The 10918-nt window shown below is 35.5% G+C and overlaps 1 protein-coding gene across 2 annotated transcripts; it reads left to right on the plus strand.

The window, feature by feature from the left end:
• The first annotated feature begins 517 nt into the window (after positions 1-517).
• Positions 518-7629, plus strand: LOC103989004 (probable leucine-rich repeat receptor-like protein kinase At1g35710). Of its 2 annotated transcripts, XM_018827046.2 has the most exons (12): positions 518-739; positions 1921-2068; positions 2985-3056; positions 3757-3828; positions 6028-6099; positions 6168-6311; positions 6607-6687; positions 6763-6834; positions 6954-7025; positions 7148-7219; positions 7304-7398; positions 7455-7629. In XM_018827046.2, exons 1-11 carry the CDS (start codon positions 655-657, stop codon positions 7392-7394), a joined length of 981 nt encoding a protein of 326 aa, XP_018682591.2. In that variant the 5' UTR covers positions 518-654; the 3' UTR covers positions 7395-7398; positions 7455-7629. The 2 variants fall into 2 exon arrangements, with proteins under 2 accessions (XP_018682591.2, XP_009406000.2); XM_009407725.3 differs by having other exon boundaries at positions 7304-7629.
• Positions 7630-10918: the final 3289 nt, after the last annotated feature.

Below are 10918 nucleotides of genomic sequence, written 5' to 3' on the forward strand. Positions count from 1 at the left end.
GATTCTCTTTCTCTCTCTTTTCTTTTTATTCTCTTCCATCATTACTTAATTTCCCATAAGTTTGTTGATTCTGTAGTGTGTGTATATATATAAATATATATATATATATATATATATATATATATATATATATATATATATATATATATATATATATATATATATATATATAGAGGTGACTCCCATATAATCACATTAAAAAATTATTCCAATGCGATTTTATACACCTCACTGTACCAAATGCCATAGTTGTGTTGAAATTAGCTGTTTCTAACTATCCACCGTAAGCACGCTATTGTCATTCTCTACAACGGCATGTGTAAAGCTATCAAAATAATATTAAGTTTTTCGCACTGGATAAGCAAATGAATGGTTTACCGGCCTTGTTATTGGTTCACCTCTCTCGTTCAGCAGCGGACCCATCCAGTGAGTAAGGCGGGTAGAGAGGCAGGTATTTCGGGAAACCGGTGGGAGAATTATATTTGTTTTTGATATTATTATATTGATCTCTCTGATCGCACCGACACTGAGCTCTCTGCCGCTACCGACACCCAACGGGAGATGCAGCTTTCGGAACGCGGCGGGGGACGGTGATCGGTGATCTGGGTAGCCCGGGCAACCATCGGTTTCTTCTTCCCAAGATCGGGGCGTCGGATGGCGGGCTCCGCTACTTTGGCCTCAGTTGCCTTCTTCGTTTTTCTCTTCGGCTTCGCGCAATGTAAAACCGTGAAGAGAGACGGTACTTCTTGCACTTCCTGCTGCATTCATTTCAAGATCTGGGTTGCATTACGTCCCGAGTCCTCTATTTTAGTGAGAAAGGCGAGTGTCTTGGGAGTTTGGTGATTTTGCTTGGGTTCTCTTTGCTCTTTGATGCGATGGATTAATGGGGTTTTGAGATTGGAAGCAAGGGCAAGACGTGGTAAAATAGTTGCCTTTTTTGTTTGAGTAGGAAAGATGGCCAAAATCTGTTTTTCGTTTCTGCAGCTGGCTTTTTTTCAAAACAAAAAATTATTCCTGGTTTTTATCAAATTTTGTCACTTTAAATCACAAGCTGGGTGGTAAGGGCACTATCAACTGCAATAATCGATGCAACTTTACGTGTCTCCACTCTCCAGATTTAGCTTATCCAGTACAACGAGTTAGATACTGTATACCTTTTATCTACTAAGTAGGATCCTTTACTCCTTGTAAGCTGCAACCTGAATTTCTGGTTTCAATTTACAGTCCGTTTGCTTTTCGGTTCACTATGGTGCACAATTTAGAATGTTGGGACTGGGATCCAATCTCAGCAATGTACATTTGATTTTATTAATATTAACTGACAAAAAGGTTCGACAGAAATTTCTTCTTTAAAATTCTTCAAAAAAACCTAAAATGAAAGAAAAATGGATGATTTCATAGCTTTCAGGTCTTCAGCGACTATTGTTATTGATTCAATTAGATGTATAGTTAGTTACATGGTAAGACAAAAAATAATTAATTGCAGCAAGTGATCAGAGTATGTGAGGGTGGGTCTTGGTACAACAGTCAGGCGCTCCTTTTTGACGTGGGAGGCTAAACTGTGTACATTGACTCTCCCAAACCCTCCATTGGCGGGAGACTCGTGCGCTAGTCACATCCCTTAAGTGATCAAAATTCAGTAAATTACATGATTCAAGAATAATGAATCGAATAATCATATGTCTATCTCACACATACCATGAAGTTAAGTGACATACTCCATGTCTGTGTCCATACCATCACTTGGGCTATTCCGCAATGACTATTGTGTTCATTATGATAGTACATTTCTCATTATGTTTAGTTTATAGGTTGAATTGTTATTTTTTAAGATGAGAATATGCATTGATAGTGTATAATCTAAATGTGTAGAATTTGTTGGTTCCTTCTCATGAGATGAGAAACTATCTTTTCATGCAGTAAAGGCACTGAATGAAATTAAGGCTTCACTTGGTTGGCGAGTGGTTTATGCATGGGTTGGAGATGATCCTTGTGGAGATGGTGACCTTCCTCCGTGGTCAGGCGTTACATGCTCACAACAAGGAGATTACAGGGTTGTTACGGAATTGTATGTCAAATTTCTATTCTTTCCCCTGAATATTGATGTATATATAAAATGTCTTAAACTCCTATTATCTGCTTTTTCTCTTTGTATGATGGACAAGATGATAAATGATTCTGCCTTAGTTTGCTCAGATGCAATTTGTAAGTTATCTATTTGGCTTTTGTGACAGCTTCTGGTTAAAAAAAGATATCCACTATTTTACGTTCTTGATTATAATGCTTTTTGATGGTCTGATTCAGTATGAAATTATACCATGCAAGATATCCAGTTGTGATACTTGTTATGTTAAGAATTTATTCAAAAATAAACAAAGAATATGTGGTTACAAGCTATACAAAAACACATAAGTTCGAGAGAACTTATCATTTGAGATAGAAATAACCTTGTCTTTCTTTTTACAAGTATATCCTGTAGGTCTCACACATGGGGATTTAAATTCTAATGTCGCTACCTCCTTTATTGTGTTAGTATGCAGCAAGGACTAATACTATCAGTATAGTGCTTGGACGACGAATACTGTGAGTCCGTATGGGCAAACTGATATACTGGAACATTAATGAGATCTTTAAAAATGATCTCTCAAGAAAGCAGTGCATCTTTCCATTTGCTATCTGTAAGTTGTGCTTCTGATGGCAACTTTTAGTGAAAATATTGCTTGTTGAATACTAACAAATGCAAAAAAGTGCAATGCTGCTTATTGACCTCTTCACTAGCCTAGTTTATCAGATAATAGTCAATTTGATGTTTTATGCTCTGCGTGCAGTGACAAGGTTTTGCTTATGCAAGCAGTTCAAACATTTGACATGGTCCTTCGCATAAATATCACACCATTATGTTCAATTTTTTTTTCTGTTGACAAGACATTATTATTGGAGACTTAATTCATTGCAAAGCTTATATCTTAGACCTCTGCTTGCAGGGAAGTTTATGCAGTATCAATTGTTGGTCCCTTCCCTATTGCTGTTACAAATCTCCTGGATCTTACAAGACTGTAAGAACTCTCTCCACTTTACATCATTTTCAGATTATGAATTTTCATCACTTTTAGTAATTCATTCCCGTAGAATTTTTTGGTACTGAATTCCCTTGACCTCAAGTGGTGAAAGGTTACATGTTCAGAAGTAATTTTAAGGACTCTGGTGTAATGCTACACCTGCTTGTGGTTTTGCTCATAAAATTTGAGTCAAATATGGAATTGGAGTCATTGGACTTCTCTTGTCATTTACTTTCTTATTGCATTTACATCATGCACATATCTACTCGAGTCCCCAGATAGCTTGACCACATATTGGGCTTATCGCATCATCTAACGTGGAGTGTAATGTAAATATGATATAGTGAAACCTTTTAAGAAAATTGGAAATATAAGGATGCCTTTTTTGGATTTGTACTTGCATCTGTTACTTTTGGCTGAATTGGAGAACCAATAATGTGTCTTGATGCTTAGCATGAACATGATACTGCATTCAATCATATAATACAGGAACTGTCTTTTAAGAAAAAAGGTCACTTTAGTGGACTTTTGAACCTTTAGATTTTATTTCCGTAGCATGTACCTTGCTGATTAGGAGTCTTATCTTGCTTCATGCTCAAAAAATGTAGTTCAGCTTATTAGAATGGAATTTCATCTGGATGTGACTACTCATTTTAGAGACTGCAGTCTTTTAACCTTTACATAATCTAAATGACAGGGATCTTCACAATAACAAGTTGACTGGGCCGATCCCTCCTCAGATTGGGCAGCTGAAACACCTCAAAATATTGTATACTCCTTCACAGCTTCTCTGTTAGGGAATTAATTTTAAATTATGTATCTTCTGCATGCTATGTTTCCATATTTAGATCTTTTATGTTGGATCCTCTCTTTTTTGTTTTAATCTGTAGGCATTGCTAACTTATAATCCCTCTCTACTTCTAAAATTATCTCATTTAAAGACAATATTCAAGCATGTCTGTGCACATGGAGCTCACTGATTGTATAGTAACTCACTAACACATTTCATTGACATTGTTGATGGATGAATTTTTGGGCTCAAGAATTGTAAGCAAGTTGGGAAAGAAAATGCCAGTCAAGCAGTCCAAAAATACTGTGAACAAAGTTTATTGAATTTATGGAGGTAGGTTCATTTTAATCTTGGTCATAACAGTAAACGACTTTAGATGTCCACTCAGATATCATACTTTCCACCACAACACTTAAGGCAGCCTACTGTATTTGCGAGAAGAACCATCCAATTGAACAACTAAGTTGTTAAATATCACATTTATGTTAAAGATGAATCCAAAGAGGGGCCTATTGCTACAAATGCAAGTGTTTGAAAAAAATGATATAAAATAAAATAAATAAAATGGACCGAAGTGATGTTTGAGAAGACAGCATGTTGGTTGAATTGAGAACAATTGTTATTGAATATTTTTTGACAATTTTATTTTCTTTTTTGGTTTCTGCTGAGTATTGCACCTATCAGGTTATGTTATTGAGTAATATTTCTTCTCTTGACAAGTTATTAGCTTTACTAATTGACACTTTGGCTCTGTTATCATGTACTTCTATTCGAGAGTCAACAAGCATGATGAGTATGCATAGGATATACCTTATCACTTAGTCCTACTCTTCTCCAGTTCCCAAAATATCCAAATTTTTATGGATTATTTTAGGAAAAAATTCATATATATCCCTATAGAACTCTTAAATATCAATTTTATTTCTTAAGACTTCAAATATCATGCATCACTCTAAAGGTGAAAAGTGTTGAATTTGCTTCTGTGATCAGTTCCCATTGAGGAACTGTTGGCATTTGACCTTTTTTGCAAAGCGACTCTGCTAGTTTCTGTTTGATGTTCTTTTGTGCAGCATATTGGTTTTTACAAGAAAAAAATTCATTTGCTCTTTTCATATGTGCCCCTGTGATCCTGTAGAAACAGCATGCAATTTTTTTCCCATCTTTTATCTTTTTCTTTTGTATATATTCATCAAAATGTATAGACTTATGCAAATCTTACAAAAAACATAGAAAATACTTACAATAAGGGAATAGGGATGAGTTGGCTAAGTTTTAAGGGTAGGGGTCTGGATTGGGTTAGATTGGGCTAAATTGGTTATTTGTTAAGTTAGACACGTCTTTAACCTGGGTTGGAGCTTAATTGAGATCAACCAACCTTATTTTTTTAAAACAAATAACTATTAATGCTAGGGTTGAATTTGGTAGTTTCTCACTTTTAGAGGACATACAGTAGTATATTTTGATGTTTTGAAGGATAAACTCAATATTTTGGTGTTCTGCAGGAGTATGTATGAAAATATTTCTTTATCTTATTGGGGAAGACAAATGGCTGAATTTGCAGCCTTAGTGAGTAGTAGAATTGGTCTTAACCACCAAGGGAATGTGCCCATTTTGCAGATTATGTATTAATTTAATATAGATTGGGTTATGCACTTTTCTGAACTATAATTTAGAGTAACTGACATCTGACCAATCTTGGACCTTCCTATGGTGCTAAACTGAATTGCTGGTGACCACTATTTTCTTGCTGAAGAAAATCCATCCATTCCACTTGCAAATTACATGTTCTGGATTTTTGTCTTACGAACTTAAATTGACTTTTGTCTTGTGAATTGAATCTAACAATGTATTGTTTACTGTGCACAACAAGTTTACCAGGAGGGTCTATAAGTTGAAAATTTAACTAATCTGTCTTGTACCTTCAACCCATTAAAATTGAATTAATTTGTTTTGCACAAATGTTGGCAGTTGTGTATTTCAGAAATTTTAGCTGATCAAATAGCTATTGCGAATAAGCAGCACTTAGGTATATATTCTTATTTTGGGATAGTTACTCAAACTGTGTGAAAAGTGACTTTGTCCTCAGTAACCAACAGTTGTTATACCTAATTTGACCTGATTGATAATAAATAAAATAATTATAGTTTCATTTTCCATGCTTCTTATTGTGCTTCTTAGGAACCTGAGATGGAATAAGCTGCAAGATGCCATTCCGCCTGAAATTGGTGAATTGAAAAAACTGACACATCTGTAAGTATGTTTTGCATTTGGTTTTTCCTTCTTTGGATGTCTGTGATGATTGATTGAAAACTCTGTAGGTACCTGAGCTTCAATAATTTTAAAGGTGATATTCCTGTGGAGCTGGCAAATCTTCAAGAACTTCGTTATCTCTATCTTCATGAAAATCGCCTTACTGGAAAAATTCCTCCTGAGTTGGGAAACCTAAAATACCTACGCCACCTGTATTGCTCTCTCCCTCTTTGTGCATCTTTATAAATATGCATGTTGGTTGTGTGTGTACATATTTTTAAGTTTGTTCCTATGTGTTTAAGTGCACAAATGTCTGCATGACTTTGTTGATATCTGTTTATCTTTGCTTGTATGAAATGCTGTTGTTCTTTTGCATATTGATGGTGCTTCAAAAGGATCATCCAGTATGGTTGCTGGATATTGAAGCTTCTCCCTCTTATCATTTTTTACAATGCCTTGATGGTGAGCAAACAGAGTAGTGTACTAACCACATAACTTTATGCCCAGTGATGTAGGCAACAATCACTTGACTGGAACACTAAGGGATCTTATCCGCAATCGAGCTGGCTTTCCTTCTCTCCGTAATCTGTATGTGGATGTCTTGTTCGTTTTAATTATGACATGCAACTTCACTAACATCTATATCATTGTCTGTGTTGTTAGGTACTTGAATAATAACCAAATGAGTGGTGGATTACCTGATCAGCTTGCAAATTTGACCAACCTAGAAATTTTGTAAGTGTTTCTATCTTAAGTGAAATAAACACTCTTAGACTAACACAATTAATAAATCATCTTCTTATATATATATATATATATATATATATATATATTGTTTCATACATGCTTTACAGGTATTTGTCATACAACAAGATGATTGGACCAGTAACTCCAAAGCTTGTTGAAATTCCAAGATTGACCAATTTGTGAGTCACTGTCTAAATGCCCAATCCTAAGCAATAATTCGTATTTATTTTGGGTTTCCATCTCATGAAACTAAATAGAAGCTTTATGGATACTGGGAGCTCAATTACTTTCCTTTTTTCAGGTATCTAGACCATAATGCATTTACGGGGAGAATCCCTGATGGGTTTTACAAGCACTCCTTCTTAAAAGAACTGTAAGATTCTTTGGTTGTCAGTTGTGTTTGAACAACAACATATACTATACTATGAATAAATTCATGATAGAAAATTGGATGCAGGTATATTGAGGGTAACCAATTCAAACCTGGGGCAAAGCCAAAGGGCAATCACAAGGTGCTTGACCTGATCGACACAGAGTTCTTGTTCTAGTAGGCTTTCTTTGATTTGTTGTTACCTTAAGATTTAGGATTGTCCATTGCCACTATGCATCTTACTGTCCTAATTAGCCTACAAATATTATTTGGTGCAGTTAATTTTTTTACTAAATTTCTCACATGTAAATTAGAAGTTCTTATCTGTTTGAGATGTTCTTGATTGTACTTTTTATGTTGTTTATTTGAAATTGAGCTTTTTGAAATCAATAAGACTTGCTAGATTACCTGTTTGACAGTGCAGTGGTCCAAGTGTTGCAGATAAAGGGTTGAAACAACCCATCATCATCATCTTCTTGGATGAAAGGACATGCATATATAGTCGCATGCATGTCGATGGCGTGTAACGGATGTCGATAGGTGAAACTTACATGTACATGGAATATATTTCATAATAGAGGATCCTGACCGTCGATCCTGTTTGGGAAAGCATGATTTACGCAGCATTAGCCTGCATGGTGATCCTGGCCGTCGATCCTGTGGAGTTCTTTTCCCGGCCTCGGCTGTTCTCTTTCTACTTCCTGCAGCTACAATCACCGCGATTGGGCTTTCAATAGTTCTGCGAGGTGCGTTGTCACCTCCATCGTCAGCATTAATTGTCCGATGGGTCACGAATGACGGGTACGTCTCTTTCTAGTCCGTGAGCCATGCCGACGTGTGACATGAAAGCTCGGTCATCTTAGTACTCTAGAATGAATGCTCTTAGATGGTAAGGACATTATCATCCCAACAATCTAGATTCTCGATTAAATGGATAATTGAATCGGTCAGGAGAGGTCACCTCCGTAACTCTCCTACTTGTCAATCACATTCCACGATGACTGATGTTTTTTGTCACTTCGATTGATGAAACTATCTCTAACACTTTAACCATGACCAGAGTGCTGCATTCGGGCGGGAAAAAAAAGGGTAAGATTCTGTAAACTTTAGGGGTAGATCCGTCAATTCATTGGTACAAGATACAGCATTCCAGTCATCCTATGCAGTCAACACAGCACAAAAAGATATCAATATAGTTTAATTTCCATTCTGCAGGTTTAAGTTATGGTAGTAATTGAATTCCAAGGTCTGAATATTTTTCCATCTAATGGTGACCGGCCAATGGTAAAGAGGCATATCTCACATCAGAATTCCAGATTATATTTAAGTATTAGTGGCAGTCCAGACCTTAAAGAAAGATCAATTATGTCATGATTCAGAATAATAATAATTAACCTATTAACTTGTTGAATCTTAAGTCAGAGTTAGTAAGAATATACTCATCTCACTCTTAAACTCTAATTCTATGTGAAATTAAACTAGGGATATTATAATATCCTCCTAAACAATTTTATATCCTTATGAAAAACCTATTATAATCCGGATTGAATTTTAATATGGTGCACATGAGGCTTAGCTTAGTAATGAATTCGCGTTATGACGTATACTCTATCATGGTAATTCTTTTTTGCTCGAACATCTATTCATCTTAATATTATGTGATAGCTCACATATTAAAAACCTAAATATTGATATTAAATATTTAAATCTAAATTAATAATAATATATTCATCAGACTCTATGATCCGAATCACTTTTAGCATCCAAGTTTGTATCACAGATTACTAACAGCTATTGCAAAATTATTGTTTGATGCTGAAAGCTGCCAATCTAACAAACCAATGATTGGATTTCTTATATGAATTAGCAAGACCTTTACTGGAGCTAGATTTTGGGTGTGAAACAAAAGAAAGGAACATTCTTTCTTTTTTATTTTGACGTATTACTGTGTCAAAAGAGAAGATTATACTTAACCAAAGGATTCCCTTAATATATTCTTGATGGAATTTTTTTCCCTTTTGGATGGATGTCTTATCTCTTAATTTATGGTTCCTTCATCTAGTGAGGAAAACATTTCTTGTGTATATATGCTTGATAGATGCTTGCTGGGGAACATATAACAGGCCATATTATAACAGCTATTCTTACAGTTCTTCAATGTTAGATGAGCAGCTTTAACCTGTTCTTTCCAAAAGAGATCTGCAGCATTTCTCAAGGCCAGTGTGAAGGAGGACCCAATCATGTGCTTTTCTTGGTTTCAGAGCCTTGAATTGGAATGCTTCGACTGTTTATGCCCCATTGCCTGTTCTGAGACTTCATTTTAGGCTACCGCGGGAATCAAATATGGTCGAGAAAGAAAAGGAAGCATGGAGAAAAGTTCTTTTACAAATCAACAGTCACCAAAGAGGAGGGAATTGGGAGTCCATGTGCAAAAGGAAAAGACCAGGAAAAAAGAAAGTAGCTTGCTTGCCAACCTACCTTTCTGGATCATCAGGCCTTGTTTATATCTTTTGCTGGTTGACATTGTCAACAAGGTGACTGTGCATAAAATAGTGAAACAGGGACTTGATTTTGCTTGGTAGAAGATTCTCTTCATATTTCATGTACATATTTGAAGGTGTGGGGAATCCTTGAACACCATAAAGAGAGAGAGAGGGAGAGAGAGTTCAGCTACTCCATTAAGAATTCTACTTCTTGTGCACTACTGTTGGTGACCAGTAGTAACAAAGTGACTTTTCTGATATGTTCCCTGCTTGCTCTTATACTTGCTTGCCATGGCTCATTTCACTACTCTATTAATTGATATCTTTAGGAGGGAGGATGGTCCCCTCCTTGAAGATGGATGGATATGCTCTCTACCTTATTAACACCCCTTCTAAAGTGGAAGGTTTTATTTTCTTGGAGGCTTTCAGGATAGCTGAGAGAGAAGGATAACACTATTTGGATTAGATCTGATACTGCCAGTCTCATTGGCATGCTTAATGGAGTTGCTGTAATCTTTTGGGCTCTCAAAACTACCATTTTGGACATCAAATCTTTAGCTTATGATGTCTTTATTTATATATTTTTTTTCTAGAAGTTAAAAACTTGTAGAAATGATTACTGAAGACATATATAAGATTGATAAAATTGGGAATTAGTCAGCAATATTAATAAAGGTTAAAAAAAACTTGTAGAAATGATTACTGCAGACATATTCATTTATATATTTAGCAAAAGACACAGAAAAATTAGTAAAAAATGATAGAAAAAACACACCATGATTAAAAGCTGTTTTGGGGGAAATTTCTTAAATGTCATAATCGATTAAGAAAAAAATCTTAAAAATCATGAATAATTGGATTTACTAGTTATTGCTGTATTAGTTTAGGATTAGTAGGTGAAGTAACTAAATCTGAGGCAATATTTTAGAGCCATGCAATCTTCAAAACCTATCACAATGAATTTACCATATGATTGGTATGCACACAGAATTCTTAAAAGAAATGTTGCTATTGTTGGCAATTTCAAACACAAGATTCTAATAACTTAAGCTTTTGGGGATTAAGTGGTAACTCAAACTCATCATTTATCATGGTATCAAAAGCTCATTGGAAATTGCCCATCATATATCCAAACTCTCTCATTGATTGACATGGTGGTGCATGCCATATGGGCATCACATGGATGGAAAAGCATCCTCAGTTCCTAACACATGAGTCC

Source organism: Musa acuminata, chromosome BXJ1-6 (assembly GCF_036884655.1).
Source record: "Musa acuminata AAA Group cultivar baxijiao chromosome BXJ1-6, Cavendish_Baxijiao_AAA, whole genome shotgun sequence".
NCBI classification, from domain to species: domain Eukaryota; kingdom Viridiplantae; phylum Streptophyta; class Magnoliopsida; order Zingiberales; family Musaceae; genus Musa; species Musa acuminata.

What these genes read in the sequence shown, in the direction of transcription:
- LOC103989004 (XM_009407725.3), top strand. Translation starts at nt 655, where the DNA reads ATGGCGGGCTCCGCTACTTTGGCCTCAGTTGCCTTCTTCGTTTTTCTC. An exon ending in CTAAAATACCTACGCCACCT is followed by an intron (nt 6,312 to 6,606) that starts GTATTGCTCTCT and finishes CTTTATGCCCAG; the next exon opens with TGATGTAGGCAACAATCACT. An exon ending in TTGACCAACCTAGAAATTTT is followed by an intron (nt 6,835 to 6,953) that starts GTAAGTGTTTCT and finishes CATGCTTTACAG; the next exon opens with GTATTTGTCATACAACAAGA.